The sequence below is a fragment of the Pelobates fuscus genome, chromosome 3, assembly GCF_036172605.1.
Source record: "Pelobates fuscus isolate aPelFus1 chromosome 3, aPelFus1.pri, whole genome shotgun sequence".
NCBI lineage: Eukaryota > Metazoa > Chordata > Amphibia > Anura > Pelobatidae > Pelobates > Pelobates fuscus.
The window spans coordinates 26,166,504-26,193,503 of record NC_086319.1 but is presented as its reverse complement, the minus strand read 5'-3'; the positions used below and the strand labels follow the sequence as shown (position 1 = coordinate 26,193,503).

Here is a 27,000-nt window from a genome sequence, read left to right as displayed (position 1 = left end):
TCTTTCAATCTTTCTCTGTATACAGCATTCTTCCTCTAAGGTCACAATCCACACGCTTCTCTCCGTTTCTCCCCCAGAGAGAGAGAATGAAAGATAAAGATCTGCGTGTTTTAAGCTTTGTGTCAAAATTTCAAATGGTAGTTTGTCTGAATAAAAATCCTTTGTGATACCATCAAAACGCGCTTACACAGACAGGCTGCATTGCATTCATTAACTTTTTACAATCTGCGGTATGAGGCAAAAATAATGAAAAAAACAAGTTAGTGATAATAATACTAACAGAAAAATAATGAACCCAGTGCTAACATCATATTTATTGGTGCTTTCCTCCCGACTGGACTCGCTATGAACATGTGTGTCACAATAAATGTTAAAGGGCCACTCATAGTATCATAATACACAGATTAGGTTATGGATAAAAGAATGCGTACAAAGAATGCTAGTGTCACAGTTATGCTCTTAACCCCTTAAGGACACATGACATGTGTGACATGTCATGATTCCCTTTTATTCCAGAAGTTTGGTCCTTAAGGGGTTAAAGGGACACTATAGTCACCAAAACAACTTTATCTTATTGAAGCAGTTTTGGTGTATAGATTAAGTCTCTGATGTTTCACAGCTCAATTCTCTGCCATTTAGGAGTTAAATTACTTTTGTTTCTGTTTATGCAGCCCTAGCCACCTCCCCTGGCTGTGACTTACACAGCTTGCATGACAAAAAAAAATGGTTTAATGTTTCAATTGGATGTAATTTGCTTTAAAAGTTTATATATCCTGCTCTGTAAATGGAACTTTACAGGAGGCTCCTACATGGTCCAGCAAGCTATTAAAAGAGCAGGAGATAAGAAATTCTAAATTAAACAGAATTTGCAATAAAGGATGTATAAACATTAGATGACTTTTACAGGAAGTGTTAGGAAGGCTGTGTAAGTCACATGCAGAGAGGTGTGGCTAGGGCTGAGTATACAAAGTTTTTAACTCCTAAGTGGCAGGGAATTGAGCATTGAGACTGCAGGAGCATGATCTATACATTCAAATGGCTGTATTGGGCTAAAGATGTCTTGGTGATTATAGTGTCCCTTTAACTTCAGTGTTTTGTAAACATCACTACAGCTAAATATTGGCCCCCTGGATCAGTGTCATAATTGGTGCATGCCACACAGATACCTACCTTTCCATCAGTTGCAACATACAGGTTCAACTGGTTACTTAGCAGATTACACAAAGCTGTAAACATGCTAATAGCAGCCAAAAGATCGAATGAAGGAAACTGTGGCTAGGGCTGAACTATGTATCCCAGCAACTACCTGAAAACATGAAAATTCATATGACCAGAATGCGAGACTGATAGAGCATCTTCCTTGGTTGTTTTAGCTACCAGTGTATTAGCAGAAGCAGCAGCGACATTAAAGGTATCCTTGTATATCTGTATAACTCATTAAAAAGGTGGATCACTTTCACCCCTTGAGTGTCCTTTAAAAACAGTAGAACCCCAAACCTGTATTCCTAACACTAGTATGCCTGTCCCTAGTTATTATTATTATTATTTTATTATTTATAAATAGTGCTGTACAATGGGTGGACTAACAGACACATAATTGTAAACAGACGAGTTGGACACACAGGAACATAGGGATTGAGGGCCCTGCTCTATGAGCTTACATGCTAGAGGGAGTGGGGTAAAGTGACACAAAAGGTAAAAGTAGGGGTAACGAAGTAGATTGCTAGAAAAGTATTCAGTTATGGAGTGTGTGCCATATTAATTAATAAAATAAAGCTTTTTTCTCACCTTTGTCCATGAGGCTCCATCGACGTTGCTTAACTCTCCTCTTCTCACGACATCAGGAAGGTGACATGGCCTCCTCCAGCGAATGTCCAATTCAATGTTTCTCAAAAAGGTGCATTTAGGGCGTGATGTGCATGCGCAGGAAGTGCCGCTCATGCATCCAAGATTCCCCATATTAAAGCATTGAATTAAGGCTTTCCTATGGGGACAGTAACATCACGTGACTGAGTTTTACTCGGTCAGTGCGGTGGAAGAGCCTCCAGTGCTAGTCAATGTAACAACCACTGGAGATGTGTTTGACCCTTCAAGGTAAACATTGTGGTTTCGGCAATGTTTTATCTTGAATGGTTAAAATGTCAGGACCACTGCACCCAGGCCACTTCATTGAGATGGAGAGGCCTGGTTGACTTCACTGGTCCTTTAAGGAACACATAGATAAGTGACAATGTGGCAACCAATGCTGGAGTTGAACTACATTTCATATATTCTATAGAAATGTATGCATTTTGCAGTTAGCTCCAAACAAACCAGGGTGTGTCTCAGCCAATCGTAATTTATAAATAGCTGTACATGACAGTTGGCATAGACACATACTTCCCAACATTTCCATCGACAGGCTGTTCTGAGAAATTTTAGGTTAGTTACTAGTAACTATTTATGTAACTAAAATGTAATTCAGAGCAAGGACAATGTATCTTGTTTACACAGCCTGAAACACATTTATGGTAGTTTAACCCCATCACGCTGTTAGGGCGTGCTATGCCGTCCTACAGTAGGAGGGCTTTAACACCGTTAGGATGGCATATCAATCCCTAATGATCTAACCCTCCCTTCAAACTCCCTTCCTTCCCAACCCTTCAATCACCACCTAGGGGTGTGCCTGGCAAACCAGACTGCCCCCTGCAGCCAATGGCAGCGATTCAAGACGTGATGGTGGTGACAGCCTGTCAATGCAATTACTGTTACAATGTCTCAGCTAATGAATTGTAACATTGACTGATACATCGTTCTTTGCCCCTCTCTTTTCGCACTATGATTTGAGGGAGAGAGGCAGAGAGGTCATTGCTACTGTGTATGAAAAACTGCTAAAAAGTGTGTGGGGGGGAAACAAACTCAATTTGTGCTAACCTTTTTAGTGCTGATCACAGTATTAACCTTGTGATCAGAATGATTAGTGATTAGTACTTAGGACTATTAATATTTTTTTTAGTATAGTATAATTTTGCTTTATAGTGTATATTAAGAAACTAGTTACATATAATGTAAATATACATTACAAAGTTACGTAACCCCGAGAACCATCTAATTTGTTTGTTTTACGTAAAATAATAAAATGTTAAAAATAAACAAAATATGGCAGACAATAATTTCTATTTGTGCAAAACAACACAAAACCCCCAAACATCATAATTCCGCACAATACTTTATGTTTATTGTGCTACAAAACAATTAAACGTAACATATCTGATATTAATGGAACCCAATGCTTTGCTCGGTATATGAATGTGGATGAAAGTACATGTGGAATTAAGTTAAAAATAGGCAGATCAAGATGATTAAACGGAGGTCAAACGTGGGGAATTGTTGTCATAGTTTTGCCAGTAATCAAATCATTAATTGTAGCCTTCGGATTCGCTCGCTCCCCACCTAGGAATGGTGCCATCTCTTCAATCTGCGCAAAATAGTTCCTGGCAAGAGTATGCCTGTGCTTGATCTTTTTAATAAAAACAATACTATAAGCCTGTAAAATGAGAAAAAAATATATACATATTACATTTTTTTCGATATTAAATTAGAATTAAAAATGGTCATTATTTTTAAATGAAAAAGAAATGTGTTGATTAAATATGTACACATGCTATCGAAATGCTATAAACAAGTCTACAAGGTACGTAATACAGACCACCAAGTTACTAATGTTAAATTATTGTTACAAAGGAAAATATCCTAATATCCAATCTTTTTTTGTATAATACGTACATAACAAGACACGGACTCCTTGAATATTTTATTTCTGTCAGAATGAATGACCTCAGTCCCCACGGGATCTTTCATTTACATCCCATGGATTTGTATGCAGACAGCTGCATGAGGAGAAACATTGCCAGGGGTTTGAAAGTGATTGTTCCGTCTCCCAAAGAGGAGGTGATCTGCACGGGGGAGACCCCAGGCAACTTGCCAAACCATTTGCAAATAGTTAAAATGGAGGAGGTGGAGGGGGGGGGGGGGGGAGTGGGGGCACAGGGCACTCCTGGCACCATAACAACTACAGCAGGCTGGAGTGTTCCTTTAAATCTTTCTACCTCAGTAATGGTTCTAGGACAGCTATAGAAGGGTTCATCGGGTAAGATTAACACAGCAGCCAGGTATATCCTAATTTCAGTCCACAGACAGATTAAAGGGACACTATAGTCACCTGAACAACTACAGCTTAATGTATTTGTTCAGGTGAGCTCTAGCTCACTGCAGGCAATCTAATGTAAACACTGTATTTTCAGAGAAAATACAGTGTTTACATTGATTGATACGAATACCTCCAGTGGCTGTCACTCAGACGGCCACCAGAAGGACTTCCTATCATGCAGGGCCCTAAAAAGGCCCTGTACACGTCAGACGTATTAAAATATGTCTGACATGTGCAGGAGAAAGAAGGCACTGTGTGCGTGCCTTCTCTCTCCAGCCTGTCAGAGAGGAGAGGAGGCGGGCAAAGACATGCGCGGTAGTGCACTCAGTACTTCAGAGGGCGGCATGAATGCCGCCCTATGAAGTATGTGCGCATGTGCGGCAAAGCCGCGCATGCGCACAAAGGGAGCAATGACGCTTCTAAATGGAAGCTTCTGATTGCTCCCTGCTCGCGCCCGCCTATTTCGTCATTTTGACTAAATAGGGGGCGCGGCTTCACGAGGCTCCCGGCGCTGGAACCAGGTGAGTAAAAGACTCTGCCTGGAGAGTCTCTTTAAATGTTCCTATGGAACAGGGCACATGGCTGTCCTTTGAAATGATATCAAGTTATGATTCTAGACCAGGGATGGCAACCTCCGGCACTCCCAAAGTTGTGGACTACATCCAGGGCCGGATTAACATAGGGGCTGGTGGAGCTGCAGCTCCAGGCCCAGGCCCATGGAATAGGCCCATTTAAAAAAAAATAAAAAATTTTTTTTTTTACCACACCACTCTTAGGTTTGACACCTGACTGGTATTTTACTGGCACAGCCGGTATTTGAGGCTGCCTGGCCCTGTCGGTATTGCAGTAATACCAGCAATACAAATGCAGGTATTTTTCTCAGAATAAATGAGAAAATAAATAGATTACTCTGCAATACCAGCACCGGCCAGTAGGGGTTACTGTGTGTGGAGAGAGGCAGGGATAGGAAGTTACAGCATATCCCTCCCTGCCTCTCTACTACTCACTGATCTTGGTGGGAGCAGCAACACAGCACAGAGTCCAGACAGCAGCTCAGGTAAGTGAGGGATGGGGGGAAAGGCAGCAGGGACACATGGAGACACTGAAACACTAGAGGACACATGGGGACACTGAGACACTAGGGGACACTGAGACACTAGGGGACATATGGGGGCACTAAGACACTAGGGGACACTGAGACACTAGGGGACACGGACACATGGGGACACTGACACTAGGGGACCCTGAGACACTAGGGGACATATTGAGACACTAGGGGACACAGACACTGGGGGACACTGAGACACTAGGACACAGACACTGGGAAACCTAGGAACACTGAGACACTTGGGGACACTGGAAAACATGGGGACACTGAGACACTAGGGGACACCGGGACACATGGGAATGCTGAGACACATGGGGATGCTGTAAGACATAGGGACATTGGGAGACACTGAGACATTGGGACACAGAGACACTATGTCCCCATGTCTCCCAGTGTATCCCAGCCAGTGTCTCTAGTGTCTGTGTCCCATGTCTCTGTGTGCCTAGTGACCCCATGTGTCCCTTTATGTCCCAGTGTCCTCATGTCTATGTCCACAACTGTCCCCATGTCTCCCAGTGTCCCCAAGTGTCTGTCTCCCAGCCAGTGTCCCCTAGTCTCCCAGTGTCTGTGTTCCCATGTCTCTGTGTCCCTAGTGTCTTAGTGTCCCCATGTCTCCCAGTTCTGTGTCCCTAGTGTCTCAGTCCCTAGTGTCTCAGTGTCCCCATTTCTCCCAGTTTCCCTAAATGTCTCTGTGTCCCCCTGTCTCCCAGTGTCCCCATGTCTCTGTGTCCCCGTGTCTCTAGTGTCCCCGGGTCTCTCAGTGTCCCCGGGTCTCACTGTGTCCCCAGTATCCTAGTGACCTGGGGACACACTGAGACATTGGGACACTGGGAGAAATGGGTACACAGACACTTGGAAAATAGGGGACTGGGCGACATGGGGACACTGACACTGTGATACATAGGGACACTGAGACACTGGGTGACTTGCGTGACTGAGACACTGGGAGACAGGGAGACACTGGGAGCAATTCATCTATACAGCAGAATCAAACTGTGAGTAGTTTGTTGGTGATTTTACAGAATTTTCTCTGATGTCAATCCTTGTGATTTACATCACGTGATGTCATGCTTAACTAATTAATTATACAAATGATTAAGGCTGGTATTTTTCTTCCAAGAAAGGTGGCAACCTTAACTACTCTTCACATACTCTTGCTTAAAGGAGCACTATAGGGTCAGGAACACAATCATGTATTTCTGACCCTAGTATGTTAAAACCACCACCCTGGTCCCTTCTTGCCTCCCTAAATATAATAAAATATGACTTGTATTCAAGTCTGCAGCTGCTGGCTCTGTGAACAGACTGTCTGCTGACATCATCAGAAGTGGCGGTCTGAGCAAATTACAATACTTCCCCATAGGATTGGCTGAGACTGTAAACTAGGCAGATCAGGGGCAGAGCTAGCACAAGTCCAACATAGCCCTGGCCAATCAGCATCTCCTCATAAAGATAAATTGAATCAATGCATCTCTATGAGGAAAGTTCAGTGTCTGCATGCAGAGGGTGGAGACACTGAATGGCAGAGCTGCACACTAGGCAGTACTGCCCCAGGAAGCACCTCTAGCAGCCATCTAAGGAGCGTCCAGTGGAGTTATTTTCTCTGAAAAGACAGTGTTTACTGCAAAAAGCTTGAATGGAATGATTCTACTTACCAGAACAAATACAATAAGCTGTAGTTGTTCTGGTGACTATAGTGTCCCTTTAAGTTTGGAAGCTTAAGAGGGATGCATGGGAACAAAACCTGCGTGGACTGGCTGACAATAAAATTAGTTTAGATAATGCAAATGTTGGTCTCTCTAACACTGTGGCATGTCCTCTTTATTCTACACTCACTGCATACACATTTTCTCTGTCTCAGACTATATACCAGGAACTTCTGCCTGCTAGTAAGAAGGTAAGGAGACTAGTGGACCAGCGAGTGCTAGGGTACAGTCCTTAGAAAGCATGGAGTGAGCGCATCATTAGATGCATTTATGTCAAGCTCAAGGTGCTGCCTGCATAGTATGCCCTTAGTTGGACAGCCTGTAGGATTGGCAGGCAGCCTGACATGCATTCATGCCAGGCTGGCCTTCCAATTCTTTGGACAAACATGCCCCCTTTTTGGGCATTTTCACCCCTTTTGGCAGGTCTGGTCACGTGATTCGCACCAGTGGCCCACCCTTTTACCGCGCCTATTGATTTCCTGCTTCACTGGACACTGCTGTTAGGGGGTATGGATTTACTTGAAAGATGAAAACATAAATTAGAGAGATTAGCATAGGGTATGTGTTTTCTTATAGCTGCATCCTATGAGTTTCCCTCCAACACCATCTCCATCAGATACATGACGCTTGGGAGGTATGACTGTTTTAGTGTTTTTGGTCGATAAGATTCCGTAATTAGGCCCATCATAATTGTCAGCACCAGGCCCACTGTGCTCTTAATCCGGCCCTGACTACATCTTCTATAATGCTGCTACAGCCATAATGCTTGATATCTCCACAAATACATGAAGGTGATCGAGAAATGGGGCTAAGAATGACCGCTATTTTATTCATAATAATAGATTTTAGAAGACATTTCATAATGTAGTAAATAAATACAGTCTCGGCATTCCTGATTTCAGGCTCTGTCATCGCTCAGTTACCGATTGAAATTTGCCAACCGGAACCTATTTGTAAATTGTGGACATTCAATCTATAGTAGGACAGAATGTGCCTCTCTCCTGGACTTATTACCAGTAGGTATGGTTCCATAGCGTATATCCTCTTTTAGGAAGCGGTAGTTTTTTTTATATATTTAGGGGTGGGCAATTTCTTTTTAGGACAGGAGTATATGTTTTCCTATTTTATTTTATTTTATTTTTTTATTGTTCGTTTGTATCTGCATTATTGTTACTTTGTTGCTTACAGTTTCCTATTAAGATCCCCCCTTAAGTGTAGCAAACTATAAGCAATGACAAATGAACAGTACGAGTTTTCACAAAGTGGCTTTTATATGCTAAACCCAGACATACAATCAGACACAGCCAAAGCAGAACGCACAGTAATTAGCATTATTCTATGTTAGAGAACAAGCTGACAAGCTGGTAGAGGAAATGACAAAGTATGTTCAAGTCACAGCAGTTCAATGCTTTACATCAACATTTCACTCCCCTTAGACAAGTACTGTCTGGGACATGTCATCTTTTATGAAAGTTTCCTTCCAATATAACTACGTGAAGTCAATCTAGCGTGCATTAGACTGCACTAGAATATAAACTGGTGACTTGTTTTGCAGTAACGTACATGATCTGATTATTTTAACAGGCATTTTATCAAACTGAGTAATGCACAGTATGATGTCACACAGTGAATTACAAACTGTAATTCACAGAATGACACCATAGTGTGAAATGCAGGGTCCATGTAACATACCACCAGAACTGCTGCCCCACCACTGTGCGTGTGAGAGTGGGCTGTGAATCCCCATGTCTGTGCGTATAGGTGTGTGGTGTTCCATAGTAGCTGGAATGACCTAGGTACAGGCAATGTTCAGCACTTCAGCTGCTGTAGAATAAAATGTCAATAAAAGTAAGGATTTCCAACTATCCCAACTTTCAGCGGGACAGTCACGAATTTGAGCAATGGTGTCCCTGGATGTGAACTTTCCCCAGGCAACACAGTGCAGGCACATCATTAGACATGATCACACTGTCTGGCTGGGACTAGGACCATGCAGAGATAGCATCAACAGCGCGCTTTGTGTGTGGACCCAGCATGGAGGCTATCAGTCAGCCTGGCATACGTTGAGACCAGACCAATATGACTCCTCAGCAGGTGGACCACCCATTTTCCACCCATTATGGGTTTCATCAATGATGCATGCATGTGATGTTACCTGGGGATCTTCCCATCCAGTTCCTATTTTTGAGGGGGGATGTATGCAAAAATCGGTGGGGCAAACCCATGTTTAAAGGATTCACATTTAATAATTTGGAAGTGTAATTTTTGCATTATCCGTACACCTGAATAGAGGTCTGGCTAAGCGGGTTGGAAGAACCTCGACCTTGATAAACCACCCCAACACGTGTGACAGAAAAATGGTTCAAAGTGCCCACAGACGCCATACAATGAGTGGGAATGGGTACGGGGCTTATGGCGGAGATTTAACTTTTATTTTGATTTTTTTACTTTCAGTCATGGCAGCAATGTTTTCCTTCAAAAATATTGTATCATTCCCTAGTTTAGGGATACTAAAACACTGCTGATGGTCCCGGCTAACGGTTGCCAGGTGAAACGCGTGTCGGGTGTATATTGACGTGGCTCTTGAACCAGAGGTCCATCAGATTTCACTATTGCCTCTTTGACTAACTTAGAATTATTTTTGCCGCTGGTTCATTAGGGACCAACTCAGCACTATCAGTTTTACTTCGTTTTGGTTACTTTTTATATTTACGTTCTCTCCCTGAGCAATAACAGTATGTGGGGCATTATACTACTTGTATTACAAGCTGTTCTATACTTCTATCTCCGGATAACAACAAGGAGGAAACAAGTGCCGGCTGTGAAATGCGTAGGGACAAGTAGTTTGGGAAATACTTAGACTGTAACAGGGACCAACCGGCACTGGCCTAGAACTCATGGTACTATAGGCTATAGACTTATGAGATCCCCATACTCTTTATAACTTTTTTTGCTCTGGCAGAGACTCAATCACCAGGTAACAGCTTCTATATCGAATCACTCAGCAATACCTGGAGAATCATCAAGTACAGTGTTATTAGATACTGCAACTTTGGGGAGATTCTGCAATACTTACTATTTCTCTCTGATGTACATAGTATCTTAACCAGAAGTATTACTTTTTGTTTTTTGTGTCGTTCTGTCTTTGAGTATATACTCCTTTCATTGTACACCAGTGTTTTAGTATCCCTAAACTAGGGAATGATACAACATTTTTTTAATCTTAGAACTAAAAGTTAATTTTAATTGCAGTTTCCCCACTCCCCCCTCATTATCTCTATTCATTTAAGGGCTAAAACCCTGTGTGTTCTTGAGTGGTGACACACATTACCCCTATATCACTACTAGCTGACTAAAAATATTATTCTAAATGTCTATGCCATAACTTATGCACGCATTTCTGTAAGTTTGAGTTCAGCTGTTTTACATTTTACAGTGAAAAGAAAATAGGTAAGTGACAACTCCCAGAAACCCTTACTGTGTCCCCAAAAACAAACACTGCTTATAGACAATGTATATCTGTGAGATCAAAGGTTAAGTGAGTTTCATGAATGGCTGACGTCACTTGGTTTGGTCATAAAATACCCCAGTTGACCAGGAACAGCCCTGCCTGCAGGCCACAAGCCATGAAATAGATGTAAACCTCTTTGCTTCTGTTGCAATGTTGATAGTTATGTAAATGATGTAGGTTTCTGCCTGTTTGTTAGGTAAATAAATCCTTGTTTGTCTGCAGATCTGATACTTAGTCTCAACGAAGAAAATTAACCCTTAAAATAATCCTAGAAATGTTTGTTTCCAGATAGTTAGCACATTTTTAGAGCTGAGGGATAAGTATTTATTCAACATTTTGATGGACCCCACAGGGAATGCAGCCCTGTGTATACAGCATTCATATACTGCGGGGGGGGGGGGGATATATGGGAACTCGGATCTAAATAAATCCACATCTGGGAGAAAATCCCTTCAAAAAGCCTGGCTGGAAACCTGCAGGGTTATCACTAAAGTGACAATTCAAATTTCAGGTATAAATAGCCGAATTGGAAACATTCTCTAAGTCAGCTATGATTCCAATTTGACTACTTTGGGCTTAAATCTTAAATTCACTTTGATATCATTTTGAATTTTCGCTTTAGTGAATAATGCTGCTACCAGGCACTCTTTACTTTCCTTCCTAGATTTCGAAAAGTGGGAGGAATTTATTTAAATACAGCGACTAGTGATAAAGTACTAACGTACCTAATGTCGGCAATGTACGATACAACCAGATATCCATTCCAGCCTATTTAATATTAAGGACAAAGAAAGACCAAGAAAACAACATTTCCTGTTGGTTTAATAATTAAAACGTTCAATAGGTCATTTTGCAATGCCATCTATTGGCATAATGTGTGTATTACAGCAGACGGTGCAGGCAGCTCACAATATTATTCTCACCCAGTGATACTTTATTTCATTTTCAAAAATTCTAACAATTACATTTTACATCTAGTCAGTAAACAGTGAATTATAGCTAATTGGCTTCCAAACTTTAGACCAAAATACATGCTTTTGGAAAAAAAAATATTCAAAATATTCTACTAAATTGTATAATCTAGTTTGCATTCCAACAAAGATTCACTGTTTAGTAAATACATTTACATATGTTACTTTTAAACTTTGTTTTTCATTTAATCTTTTGCGTGTGGTTTCCAAGTAACCTTAGTAGATCTGTAATGATGTTACCAGCATACAAGTATGCAAAAATATAACTTCACTCATTGATTACTGAAGCATATATAATTTGGCATGACCGCACTCACCCTCCCCACCAATCTGTCACACTCAATTCGATTTTCAAATCCTTGGGCGCAACCAGCAGACTGAAAAGAATTGAGCTGTAAGAGTAACTCACCTGTGATAAAGCAAGGCAGGAGGTTTCTAAAGGACACGTTGCTAAATAATTCTTACCTGCTCTGCATTGGCAAGCTTGAGATGGGCAGCCGCTTCATCTTTGGTTAGGAGAATGCAGTTCCACGGAGACCATTCGTAATATTTGTCCCACCTCACCATCGCTAATTCGTACAGGTCATCGAAGGCACTCAGTACGGAGTGACCACTCCAGATATTCTCAACAAGATACTGGAGGTCTTGTTGCTGCAATAAAATAATACACTATTTGTTTACAATAATATATATATGCAATGTTTATATAAATAAAGGCTTGATTTAATAAGCTTTCCAAATTATTTATCTACAAAAATCCCAGTAGACTTTAATTCTTAGATAAATCATTTAGAAAGTTTTTCCAGCTAACTTTTAAATCGAGGCCAAAGTTTTAGTTTTAGAAAAAATAAAAGTAAAATTCATTAACACTTCCCTGAATGTTAAACATATTTATTTACATGTCTTATTACTTCGTTTATCTTTCCATTTGTACCCATTTGTTTTAACCAATTATGTTATTATTCGTTCATTTTTACTACACTATATAGATTTAAAATGTCGAATGAAAGCATTGAATAGATCTCTGACATTATTCCCTCAATATTCTCAACAGATTCCTTGGAAAATCATTAAAATCGGGGAGGCTGGGGGAGAAAGAAATTGGAAAAGACACCAAGAGGATAATGGAATTTAGGAATCAGTGAAATGAGATGTGGAGGAAAGAAGCTACCGGAGATAAAGTAACTGGAAAAAATTAATGGCAAATCCTCTCTGTCCTGTGGTAAAAGTTTATATCGGCCCACTAAACCGTGGAGTGTTGACAACCAACAAGAGAATTGCAGATTTTAGCCAAATTTGAAAACATTCTCCAACTCTGTTGATCTAAAATGTGCCATTACCTTCTCAGTTCTCCACAATTCATAGTTTAGAGAAGCCCCTTATAATCCATGCAAAAAGGGGGTGATTCATTAATATACCCGTCCTTAAATGGACACTATAAAAGCCCAAACCGTTTCATTTCATTGAAGAGGTCAGGGTCTAATGATTCAGTTCCTTTAACCGTTTAATGTAAAACACTGTAGATTTAGAGAAACTGCAATGTTTATATTGTAGGGATAAGACTGCCTCTATCCACTTAAGGCGCTTCCTGCAGTTTTGGAGACGATGATGATGCCCTTACACTGAGCATCTTCAAATCCCTCATAGGAAAGCACTTATGAGCCATATGAATAATGAGCCATTATTCGGTGCTTTCCTATGGAGAAGAACTAATGCATACACAGCTCTCTGAACATGCGCATTACGATCCCCCTCGGCGCTGACATCAGAGGAGGTGGAGAGGGACTTCAGTCCTGGAATAAGGTGAGTGAAAGAAAGGATTATTTAACCCTTTGCGAACCACACAGGAGGGGAAGGGAGCAGAGGGACCCATTAGTGTTGGGAATACAGCTTTGTATTCCTTTAACAATAGAACCCACCTAATGTTTCTACATCCCTGAGACTCCCCTAACAGGGGACGAAGTGAGTTGTGAATTTGTGGCACAGATCTCTTCTCTGCTCCTCCTGAGCAGGTAGTATACACAGAAAGCACACGTTTAGTTTATTTGTTTTTCTTAGATCAACAAATGATCGATTTAGCAATCGTTTTTCTTTTTTTACCTGCAACAAATATGCTATTCTAGCTCCATCGTCATATTCTGTTTCTGATTTCTTAAGTTGTTTGAGTAAAGCTTTATATTTGGTGAAGTCTTCCCGTTTCCGAGCTTCGTTATCTAACTTGGAACATTTGCGGCATCTGCCTACAGTGTGTGCATTGGCAGAAAGAGAAAACTCAGTAGACGGTAGATAGCTCTTGCAACTGGGGCAGAAGTAAATGTTTTTTTGGAGAACTGAATAGTCCTGAGGTACCTGAACAAAATAAAAATAAAAAGATATATATTAACACAAAAAAAAAAACACATTTAAAAACATAAGCATTAACGAGTGAATTGTATGCCCCTCATAACAAATCACTCCCTTGTCAAGCCATACTGGTAGTAAATCATGTCTGTTATTTTTGGTCACATACTATTTGTGTCCTCAGAATTAGAACACACAAGTAAAATTCACAAAACCTCAACTCCCGACTTTCACAGATGGGACAAAACTGTACATATTCCAGACATTATTTTGAGCTCTCTGGTTGTCCAATTCTCTTTATTACATTTTTTTTTTAAATGTTTTAAAGTTCTCATACTCGGTGGTGTATTTTGTATTTGTGCTGCCCTAGGCACGACTAAATTCGGGCACCCCCAAAATCAAAATTTGCCCCCCCAATTCGTGTCAAGGCCACTTTTTTGACTGACAGACACTTGCCCTCATTGATACATGCACTGATATACACTCAGTCATTGGCACACACATACAGTCATTGGCACACACTGTTTAACCAACACACACTTTCACTGAAAGACACACACTAACAGGCACATACTCTCAGATACACATAAAATGACATACACACACTGACACACTCACAGGCACACCCATTCTCACTGAAAGACACACACACTTTCATTCACTCACAGACACACACTGACAGCTACACTCACTTACTCACAGTAAGGTGGACAGCCCCAGAACATGAGGCAAACAAGGCATTTGTCTGGGAGCTTTGTATGGCGTTTCTTGGCGCCCCCCCTGAAAGTGCCGCCCTAGACAAATGCCTTGTTTGCCTTGTGGTAAATACATCCCTGTTCATACTATAGAATGTGGTCACAGTTCCAGAACACACAGTGTTTACTGTAAGGTAAGTCCAATCCCAATAAGAAACTATTAGCAGAGACTCAATCTTACTGCCATATTATCTCTAACCCTATCTGTAAATAGCGTTAAACGTCCAATCCAGGCACTTTATGTGCAATGTTATGCTGCAATTAATTATGGCAGTGATTTAATATGTTTTCCCAATGATTTGATATTGTTATAAAAGCTTTACATATGATTTATCAACAAAAAATACCATATATAATAACGGTGATGTCTGTAGAAAAAATCATTTGGAAATTAATATAAATTAAATTGCATTAAATTTACTCCCTGTAAGTGCATTGTTAATATATATTATTTAAAGTATGTGAGCAAAAACAATTAAAAAAATAAAGTGCCATAAATAAATAATTAAAGTCACAGTGCTTTAATGTATAGATTAACAATGCATTGAACAAACCATTATTAAGGTGAGAATGCTATCCAAATCCTCCTCACCGCCACAGGTGCATGTGAAGTAGGGGGAAGGGGCTTCTACTGCCTGTCCTGTCTTTCATCTTGTCTAACTACCAATGGCTGCACTACAATCCCCTAACGGCTGCCGGACAGGGCGCTGTGGGTCATATTACGCTCCCATTTAAAATCACGGACAATCTAGAACTGGCTAACGTAAGTCAAATAAAAAGAGAATAAAACATTAATACCTTCAGCAGTCTGGCAACCTCTGGGTTAAAGGTCGGAACTTTTATATATTGCAGGAAAAGCGTGGATATTCTTCTCCGCAGTCCATCCAAGTTGCAATCCTGAACCCCGCGCATCAAAAGATCAGCCTCCCTGTCAATCAGCTCAACAATCTCCTGCGTTAATTTACAGTCATGCTCCTGGGGGGAAAAAATAAAAGTTCAGTGCAATCATACTTAAACAATGAGATATGGCAATAAAATGATTAGGTCGTAAGATGCGGACCCTCTCTAATGCTAGTATAGTACTAAGCAACAGTACACACAAAGAACTATATCTGAAAAACCACAAACACGTATTTGGGAGAATGCAGGACGATTTTGGCCTCAAGAGTTACAGTACAAGTTGAGCACTGCTCTTACTGCAAAACCGGAAGCCATTAAGGGATAAACAGGTGTTATTCTGGGGCAAAATGTTAAATATGGAGGAGTCACCATGGAAACCAATAGAATGTTTAGCACTTTGAACTCAAAACAGAACCTATTTTGCCTTGAAAAACCTCCCCTAACGTGTTCTAGTAAGTTAGCACTTCAGAGGCATTGCCTTGAAATCAAGACACCAACCACCCATCAAAAACTCTCTCTCATGTGAACTGCTGCTGAAAGCTGTTTGTAAAATGTCTCAATCAAAACAGCTTATACATATTCTACATCCATAAATATGTATCTTATTATTTCCTTTATATCATAATTGAGTCAGTATTATTTTCAATTTGCTATAAAAAAACTGTATAGAATCACACATGTTTTAAAACCAATAATTACCAAAAACCCTCTTGTAAATAAAAGTGGAACGCTAGTATAATGCGTCACTTTTGAAGAAATATCTGATTTTTAAACCATGCCAACGTCTGTGTGTACTTGCTAAGGAAATAAATGCATATTTTAATATATGCGCACAGATATTCATTTAATGAACACAAGCAGTAAATAAAGACCACAAGTTGCAATACATCATCACCAAATAAAAAAGAACAAAAAATCATAACTGTGTTTAAACATTTATAATTTTAAATAATAGTGAAATGTGAAACAGGGTTACAAAACATGCACAGGGTACCATTAAAATATAAAGCAAGAATGTCACCTTCACAGTATGTTTCAGAGTCAAAAGCGCGTCAAGCCTTTCGTCACGAGTGACATTTTTGGCGATAATGCTGTTATAGATGTCACGTAGCTCTCTCGCCCGGATGGTGAACGGTGTGTCCATCTCAATCAGTTTCCCATCAAATGCGTTCCATCTCTTAGGTTGGGAGCACTGAGATAAACAAAAAAAAAAAACAAGCAAAATAAAAAAAAAGTTGTATCGCTTGTAGAGCCTCATCCCTCAATTTAGTACATAAAAAAACAAATCTAAAATTATAAATATTTGCCTTTAATTTAGAGAAGCTAACATTAGCATCAGGTAGGCTCATTCCTCCACAGACAGAGATCTCACCAATCATGAGTGTCTCTTTCTGGTATACAGGACATGATCATAGCCCATGAACCCCTGCCAAATAGTGGGGCTGGTCTATAGCTGTGTGGTTTTAGTAAATCACTGCAATTATAAGCCAGTGCACTCACAGCTCAGAGTCGTTTCAGGGTGCTCTCTGATCCTTCAACTTTTGTTACGTTTCAAGTGACTCTGTAAACCTGGTTTACCATTATACCAGCTGATTTCATTTACAATCAAATACAAAAAAATAGAAAAATAATAAAAAAATTGACAAAAAAAGGATATAAAGGGATCATATACACTATCGATCCACCACAAGGAATGGTAATGTATAAGCAGCCAGTGAAGGACCCTGAATAGAGAGGCCAATAGCATGCCTCCACTCATGGCAACTTAATGGAAATGTCGGAAATGTCTTCTTAAAGGACACTAGGCATGTGCAGAACCTGCTGAAACAGGGCAGATTTCAAACCAGCCCCATTTTTTGGCATACCTAGATTCTCTTAAGTAAGTTTCCCCAAACTGCTACCAATAAGATGGGAGGGCCCTGCAGTACTGAAACTTATTACAGAATTAAAGATACACAAATTTCCCACCATATTTTTAGTTTACCACCCTCCCCTTTCAGAAAAATAATCTTAGTGTTTCTAAACTGACTGAAGAAGCCCTGTGAGGCGAAACGCGTTAAGTGGGACATTACTTTTTATACCTTTTATGGTTTTTGTTTATATTGTATTAAAATTAAAGTATACTTTTTAAGTTACTTTTTATACTCATTCTTTTACCTCCTGGATCCAGTATATCCTTGGTGGGGATTATACCACCTAAGCTGTCCACACTAGAGCAGGTTTCATGCTCTAGTAATTGTAAGTACAATACTATTCGTTATTTACACCATTATTGGGACGTACTTCACTATTGGCTGCTATTTTTTTCCTCTTGTTTGCATATACCACGCATACTGCACTTTGGAAGCACCCGCATATACTACAACATATCCCAAGACGGGGATTGTACCGTCCAAGCGCTGCACAGCTGAGCTCTGTTATAGCTCATATAAATGTGAGTGGATTATATATAGCCGTACTCACCACCATAAAATATATTTTTTACTGTATTGCACTATTGTGTTTTATTCTCTGTTTTTATCCTGAGGTTCAGCTCCTTCCTGATATATTTAAGAACATATGTATATATTTTTTGCACATATAATATACTAGGCGCGGGATACACCTTTCCCTTTTTTTCTAAACTACTGCCAATTTACCCCACATAAAAACTAGTGGGGCGCTGCCCCAAGTGTCGCTATGAATGAGCCTCCACTGACATATTCATATTTGTATCCATACCATTTGCCTATACCAGGGATAGGCAACCTTCGGCTCTCCAGATGTTGTGGACTACACCTCCCATGATGCTTTGCCAGCATTATGGGTGTAAGAGCATTATGGGGGATGTAGTCCACAACATCTGGAGAGCCGAAGGTTGCCTATCCCTGGCCTATACTATATAAGGTTAAACTTCACTGACCTTGCTTAGAAGTTGTTGTATGACTTTTTTCTGGTTATCTTCACTTGCGTCAATTTTATGGCGTCCAATCGAGGCTATTAGCTGCGTTTCTTGCTCCAGAAGATTACAGAGAGCGTCTGTTCGTTCAGTACCACTGTACTTCTGATCAATACACTCAATTTCTTCTTTTCTCCATACTATAATGAACCAGTTTCAATTATTACTGTGTAAAGAACAGCATTTACCGACAGTCATATTCCCAGCGTTAGGTCGCACACATTATGATTCCTGATATTTGTGCAAATGTGTTTTATCACTGGCCTTCTTTAATCTGTAATACGTCTAACGCACTATAGAAGGGTGTTTTAGACAAATTTTAAATAAAATGAAAATATATACAGAATCAAACTATTTTTGAAAACACTACAGAGATAATACATTAACACAATCATTTATAAACAATGCAATAAGGATACATATTAACATATTCGTAACATATTCATTTTTTTTATATCTGCTGCTTGCTTGGTGCATGACAGCCTTTAATAACAATATCTTGTTAACCACACATATCGGAACAGAGAGAAATATTTTTGAATAACGTCAAGCACAAGATGGCTGCACAGACCCACAGAATGACAGTATCGCATCTGTACTACAAAGCTTCCCGCAAACTTGTGACATGATATCCTGGGTAGGAGAGAAGGAAAGTTATCCATCTAGGACACTCTGTCAATCTCCCTGTCTTCAAATAAATCAGCAAGTCGGGCTTATTTGAATGACTTTAACTATATTTTCCGAACTAAACTGGAGACCACTCACTGTTTGTGATTGAATACAATGTCACAGACAAATTGTAATCAGGTTTCACCGTGTTCCCTTGATAAATATCAAATGTGGCAGATGTGTTTAATCAATGTATTTAAAAAGATGGTGCTATTTACTAAGAAAACTACATTCCAGGTTTGGAGTTCTCAAACGTTCTTAGAGAATGCTATTAAAACAGTTATAGTATTATATCATTATTAGATGTAGTGTTAGATCCAGCTGCATGAAAGTGGTGCCACGAACATAAATAAATGCTGAATTTCATGTTGTGCATTGTCCATTGGTAGACAGTTCAAAAATTGTATACCTTAAGGGATATGTTCACAGGAGGGGATTTAGTTAGTTGTAAATTGTAATTCCCTAAAATAGCAATTCAGACCTCACACTACTCACTTGAATGTCAAGTGTTTGCAGCAATCTGTTGCGATACCTGCAATGACCAAGAGATGGCAGCGTTCTGCAGCCAATTCTGATTCTTCTCCTTTGTTTGAAAGGAAATGCAGAGATACATTCTACAGCTATGACGGCTTTATACTGACAGCTGTACAGCACCCGAGCTCTCTCCACCATGAATATCCCCATCTTCCCTTCTCCTCCATTAGCTCTCAATCCATATACTAACTATGTGTATCTTTTCTAACCCTATATTGATAGTATGCCCACATTCTGCAAAGAAAATATATTACTTTGTTATGTACTCCAGTACTTAAAGAAATATTGGTAAGAGTACGGTCATGTTTCCTCGGGCAAAACTTACACAAGTGTGCCTTAAAAATTCACTAAAACCTTTATTTTAAGATGTGGAATATCAACAATACCTACTTTCCAGAGCATGGTAGAGTAGTTCAAAATCTTCTTTTGTTTTTGGATTCATTCTGCGTTCATAATCCTTCCTCAAACGTTCTTCTTTCTCACGTTTTCTTCGTAATTCTTCTTTCGCTTCCCATTCCAACCTCAGTCTTTTCTCCTCTCGTGTCTGCTGCACCACTTGTTTGGCGAGGAAACGGCGGAAGTAGGTCTGTATCACTATTACCTGAATAAACAGAGGATCAGATCATGTCAGCATTATGGTGTTCTACTACTTTCCCTATGTGTAACTTCGGCATGTCATTGGCATGGGAGACATGTTATTGGCATGGGAGACATGTCTGTGCAGTTTTGCTATTTGTTACTGTGACCTGATACTGCAGGTCTCCCCAGGCTTGCACCTCCTCTAAAAAGACTGTAACACTATGAACTAACCCTCCAGCCCCTGTCTGCCAGCCCAGTGCCACTTTCTGGCCATCCAGAACCGCCTACTCTTCGCCATGAGGGCCACTGAGCCATGGTGAACCTGTTCGGGAGTAACCCTAAATCATCATGGAACTAAAAGTCGCATCTCTATGTCACCACGATTTGCAAAAACTTCAACTGAAGCGCTTTCGGTCCCAGGGTCCTCAATCAGAATGCTTTTTGGATTGTTAACAGAGGAGGTGAAAATGCATCGAATGACACCAAAGATTTGGGTGAGCTCTATGTACCCACGGAAAGCACTGTGTTTTTAGGTAACCGGGGAACTCTACCCAGCACTCTGGAACCTAGCGTCCCTCTGAACTTTATACCTCAATCAGACACGCCTTGGCAAGCTTGTGTGGTGTTGAATGGAGACTCCATGCTGGGGGTCTGGGTATAAATCTGTGTGCTTGACTAAATAAAAACAGTTCCTCTTCACCCTTCACTAAGTCTCGACTAGTGCTTGGGTGAGAGAGCGGTAGGCATGTGCATGGGGAACATTTTCGGTTCGGCATACCAAAATTCTAAATTTTCGCAATTCGGGACTTCGGCAATTCGGCACTTCAACACTTCGGAACTTCGGCAACTTCGGCAACTTCGGATATTCGGCAACTTCGGCACTTCAGAACTTCAGAACTTTGGCACTTCGGAACTTCGGCAACTTCGGAATTTCGGGACTTCGGGACTTCGGGACTTCTTTTGCAGCCGCTTAGTAGATAACTCCCTAATTCCCACGGTATTAGGAAGTTATCTACCAAAAGGCTGAAAGACCTAAATTGGTCTTTCAGACAAATTTACTAATACTAAGTAAAAATGACTTAGTATTAGTAAATTTTGCCCATACTCGCCCTGAGCGGCGGGTGGGGGCCCTAAAAAAAATGTGTGTTCCCCCCAGGTGACTAGGGTTCCCCAAACCCCTAGTCACCCCCTCCCCCCCAAAAAATATCCCCCTACCTACCTCACCCTAAAAATAATGAGGGGGGATCTTTAACTAAGAACCTGTAAAGAGAAAAAAAAAACTTACCATTCAATGTTTTCTTTCTTCTAAAATCTTATTTTTTCAGCCCCAAAAAAGGGCAAATAAAAAACCATAATAACCGACGCAATTAAACAAATAAATAAAAAAAACAAGCGCAAAAAAAAAATCCTTCTTCACCCATGGAGGGCTCCGCGCAGACTGAGCTCTGCATGGCGGGGGAAGGCTTATAAAGCCTTGCCCCACCCTGCAATTAGGCTCAGAGCACTCTGATTGGTGGGTTTAAGCCATCCAATCAGAGTGCTCTGACAGGTAAATAAAGAGACTGACAGGTAAGTCTCTACATTTACCTGTCACAGCTTTCTGATTGGTTGGTTTGAAATCCACCAATCAGAGTGCTCTATGTCATTTTACACAGCGTGGGAAAGTTATTTGGAATTTTCCCACGCTGTGTAATTTGACTCATAACTCTCTGATTGGTGGATTAAGTAACCAATCAGAGTGTTATGAGTCAAATTACACAGCGTGGGAAAATTCCAAATTAGGGGCTGAAAAAAGAAGATTTTAGAAGAAAGAAAACATCGAATGGTAAATTTTATTTTATTTTTTTTACAGGTACTTAGTTAAAAGTCCCCCCCTCATTATTTTTAGGGTGAGGGGGATAGGTAGGGGGTTAAAAAAATTTGGGGGCAGGGGGGGACTAGGGGTTTGGGGACCCCTAGTCACCTGGGGGGGACATTGTTTTTTAGGGCCCCCACCCGCCGCTCAGGGGTGGGGGCCGGGGGGAGGACAATAGGTCCCCCATTGGTATTTAGGGCCCCCACCCGCCGCTCAGGGGTGGGGGCCAAGGGGGAGGACATTAGGTCACCCCCCTTATTTTACTGTAGGGCCCCCACCCACCGCTCAGGGATGGGGGCCAGGGGGGAGAACATTAGGTCTCCCCCCTTTTTAGTATTTAGGGCCCCCACCCACCGCTCAGGGGTGGGGGCCAGGGGGAGGACATTAGGTCCCCCCCTTATTTTACTGTGGGGCCCCCACCCACCGCTCAGGGGTGGGGGCCGGGGGGAGGACATTAGGTCCCCCCATTAGTATTTAGGGCCCCCACCCACCGCTCAGAGGTAGGTGCCAGGGGGAAGAACATTAGGCCCCCCTCCCTTATTTTACTGATGGGCCCCCACCCACCGCTCAGGGGTGGGGGCCAGGGGAGGGAGGATATTAGGTCCCCTGCCCTTATTAGTATTTAGGGCCCCCACCCACCGCTCAGGGGTGGGGGCCAGGGGGGAGGACATTAGCCCCCCCCTATTCTGATTTAGGGCCCGCCACCCGCCGCTCAGGTGGCCAGGGGGAAGGACATTAGGCCCCCCTCCCTTATTTTACTGAAGGGCCCCCACCCACCGCTCAGGGGTGGGGGCCAGGGGAGGGAGGATATTAGGTCCCCTGCCCTTATTAGTATTTAGGGCCCCCAACCACCGCTCAGGGGTGGGGGCCAGGGGGGAGGACATTAGGCCCCCCCAATTCTGATTTAGGGCCCCCACCCGCCGCTCAGGGGTGGGGGCCCGGGGGGAGGACAAAAGGGCCACCCATTATTTTACATTAGGGCCCCCACCCGCCGCTCAGGGGTGGGGGCCAGGGGGGGTAATTGGTCCCCCTTTAGTTTAAAAGCAAGGGTGGGGGCTCGGGAAGGGGGACCTTTTTTTTTTTTAACAGTGAGCAGCCTCAGGCTGCTCACTGTTTAATAGACATGCCCCTACTTGCGGTATAGCGAGTAGGGGCATAATTTACTAATACTAAGTAACCAATTTAGGTCTTTCAGCCTTTTAGTAGATAACTCCCTAATACCGTGGGCATTAGGGAGTTATCTACTTATTCATTCCAGTCATTACACTGAATGGCCAAGTAACTTACATTTTATATGAATGTATGTTTCTTGATTGTTGCAAATGCTTACAGCTGAATCCTGGCTATGTTTGTATACTTTTTATTTAAAATTGTATACAGTGTAACATTCTTCTTCTTTCACTGGGTAAGTATATTAGTACTTAGGCAATACTGTGCTTCGGAACTTCGGCACTTCAGCACTTCGGAACTTCGGCACTTCGGAAATTCGGTAATGTCGGAGCTTCGGGACCTCGGCAATTCGGCAATGCGGACATTCGGAAGTTCCCGAATGTCCGAATTGACCGAAATTCGTCCTAATTCATATTCAGACCGAAACGAATTGCACGTGTCTAGAGAGCGGTACTGCGTGCAGGAAGGTATAATCATTCTGGAGCTATAACACTGGAAAGGGACAACCTAGGCGGTAGTAGCCCATCTTCTTAAGGTCTTCTCTATTGTAGAGCACGTCTCTGTGAAATTATAACTAAAATACATAATGTGTCAAGACTTTGAGACTATCGTTTGTAATATTTAAACTACCTAACAACTTCAAGTCTTTGAGTACAAGATGGGCAAGCAAACATATTTTAATTTAGATGTATAGGTAATTGTAACTTTAATTTATGTGAATGTCAATGTTTTGCATATTTTCTGCCTGTTTCCACATCCAATTTGCACAATCCAAGATAGATGGCAGATTTGGAGAGCCATCTGGCTAGTTAAAGAGAGTTCTGGAAATTCATCATAAAATGTCAACATAACTGTCACATTAAACTGCTCACTATCCTCCTCGTTGATGTGTGAAGTTAAATTCTAAAAGATTAAGGGCTGGTTCTTTTGTAGCACAAGCGGAATTTGAATCCTAAAGCACGCATGATTAATGTATCATACTTGGCATCTTCCTTTAGACATATCAAGAGATAGCCATGACAGGCTATAGATTTTCAAAGGAAAGTCTGCCCAAAATAGTCCTTTTTGGTGTGAATATCACTTGAGGTTTTAAATCCTGACATGTTAGTAGGAAATTAACTTGAATTTGGGTTATTCAATGAAATCTCGCTACCTGTGCTTCTAATCTACACCCCCAAAAAAAACAAGAATATATTGCAGGACAGTTATCAGGATGTAACCAAGTGCAAGAACAAGCAAAGTTCTATAGTGCAGCAATGTCTATGGAAACCAATAGAATCTATTTGCTCCATTTGTCTCGAATGTGTCACTGAAAATAAGTATTTTACTTACGGCTTTGAGTCGTCTCGCATGGAATTCGTCGGCTGTCAGATATTCTTTCGGCTGTATCAATTTGTCACTTATATTTGACACATAGCAACCAATTTTTGTCATTTGAGTTGACATTGAGTTCCTTGACTGCTGTGCCTTGTTTTTTTCAAATACAGTCTGAAAGGGGAATAGAAGCAGAGATATCACTGAGTGTATACGTTGAAGACTCTGTGTGTGCGTGCCAAAAAATAAATAAATAAATATAGAATCACATCAACAGGATATTGCCACAGTGAAGCAAAAAAGCACGTCAAAATGTCACTAGTAAAATGTAAAGATCACTTAAACAACGTTTCGAACTGATGGTTTCTAAATTCTGCTAAAGTTACATGATCTATATATTCCTGGTGAGCAAACAGCTCTCACACGGTGTTAGCAACGTAACATTGTTTCACTGACATCAGTTGGACTAGAGGAACATGTGGGTGAGAGACATACACAGGAAAGATCTATATTCTAAAACACAGTTTATCTGGTAGTTTCTGGGGAAATTCTGGCAGAGTACCTCATATCATTTTGGCACAGCTCTATAGTATATATTTGCGCTATGCAGCTTTAATTTGGCACCATATTCTCTGCATGTTAACACCGTATAGAGCATCGTAATATTATTAAGTATCATTTTGGCTTTTGCAAAGGCAGTGTATCTAATATATAGTCACATTTTCCTTTGCTGCACACTGATGGTATTTTTATTACTGTTATCTATCTAATTGGCGATACTTGTTATTAATGTTGTGCTGCACTTTTTCACATTCCCGCCCACTCAGAGTTATTCACGAAACAGGAAACTCTTGGAACTGCAAACTGTAGCCCACTGTAACCCAGAAGGAAAAAGGCACCAAATCACTTATCCTTCCACCTATGCTATTGTAGCCAATAATGGGCACCCTCTACAATTGCCAGTGCATTATTACTGACTAACATTTCACTGTTCCATACCTACCAACATTTCAAATGGACAAAGATGGACAAATTAACTTTAAGGGTGTGATTGGGGGTGAGGCCAGGGGCAAAGACATTTTAGGTGACTTACCAATAACAATGTAAGCAATGAAAATGTAATTTAGAACAAAATCAATGAATCTTAGTTACACAGACTGATTTCTAAACATGCTTTTTTTATTTTAAAGACCCATTACTGGAGTATTATTGCTGTGGAGCTCATAGCAATACTCAGACACACAATCAATATGGGTCTCCTAAACAGGGACTGTCCGTACTAAATAGGGACTGTCCATCCTATTGGGAAGTCTAATGCGCGTGGGATGGAGGAGGGGGCGGAGCTCGTCATGGGACAGAGGAGGGGAGGGGGCGCGAGGAAGGGGGGAGCCAGAGGAATCGGTAGTGCTAGGAATACACCTCTGTTTTGCTGGCACTACAGTATCCCTTTAATATATGAATTCCTTACTTGTGTGTCCCTACAGAACACTACAATTCCTTTGTCTGGCCTCTTTTTTGGCACGGTCTGAGTGCCGGCGTGGTGATAAATAGCCCCAGTCGCTTTATGGCGATATCCACCGAGGTACGGTTTACGGTAGTTCAGTCTTTCAATTTCAACCACCAGATCATGGTACGTTTCTGCACCTATAAAAAAAATTATGACACATTTATGAAACAGAACATTTCGGATACCTAAAGAAAAATGTAAGAATCACATTTCACACTTGAGCGACTTGTTCACTAATCACCAGTTTGCAGTACACTGCTGCACTAAACACAGTATTGTAAAATCTAATCTAAAACAGTCAACCTGTGACTATTGCTTAGATATAGCGCTTTGTAAAACTGGCATTTATTCCCGACATTAACTTAGTACCAACTCAATGGAACTAATTTCATTGAGTTTGGAAGGAACCTGTAGCTCTTAGATAATCCAGCTTGAGCTCTATCAACAACACACACACATAATAACTCAGTTTGTCCATACCTGTTGGCACCCTGACGGTTATAACATCGGGCATGCTGTATTCTTGTTGTAGTTTCATTGCTTTCAATGGATGGTTCTCTGGATCCAGGGACATGATCTCCAGTTGAATGGTTCCATGAGGAATGACTCCCAAACCCATTAACGTCTCCTCATCTTCTACGACACGTCCTAAATATCGAGAACATGTGTTATCCGAAAAACTATTTGCAGGATGAGATGTATTTTCAGTTATAGTCTGGATACAGTCATTCACTTATAACTAGCATTCCGGTGGGGGAAAAAATATAATGGACAACTGCAATAACAACAATATCGGAATGTTAAAAATGCATACTAAAATGAAAATGAGTCAGAATGAAGATGGTGGAAAATATTAGAGAAAAAGAAAAAGAAAAAAAGAAAGATGGTGGAAAATATTTCTCTGATATTTTCCACCATGTTCATTCTTACTCATTTTCATTTTGGTATGCATTC

General features: G+C 41.0%; 1 protein-coding gene across 1 annotated transcript in view; it reads right to left on the bottom strand.

Annotated features, from left to right (window-relative positions):
• Positions 1-3,195: 3,195 nt before the first annotated feature.
• The window catches only part of IQUB (IQ motif and ubiquitin domain containing), a 63,061-nt gene continuing 39,256 nt past the window's right edge, over positions 3,196-27,000 (bottom strand). The window contains exons 3-12 of the mRNA XM_063445086.1: positions 26,527-26,694; positions 26,008-26,183; positions 24,558-24,713; positions 20,012-20,222; positions 18,383-18,558; positions 16,502-16,672; positions 15,379-15,555; positions 13,586-13,834; positions 11,951-12,136; positions 3,196-3,526 (exon numbers count right to left, since the gene is read on the bottom strand). Of these exons, the coding sequence (XP_063301156.1) occupies positions 3,353-3,526; positions 11,951-12,136; positions 13,586-13,834; positions 15,379-15,555; positions 16,502-16,672; positions 18,383-18,558; positions 20,012-20,222; positions 24,558-24,713; positions 26,008-26,183; positions 26,527-26,694 (1,844 nt within the window). The 3' untranslated portion in view covers positions 3,196-3,352. The remainder of the gene's footprint in view (positions 3,527-11,950; positions 12,137-13,585; positions 13,835-15,378; positions 15,556-16,501; positions 16,673-18,382; positions 18,559-20,011; positions 20,223-24,557; positions 24,714-26,007; positions 26,184-26,526; positions 26,695-27,000) is intronic.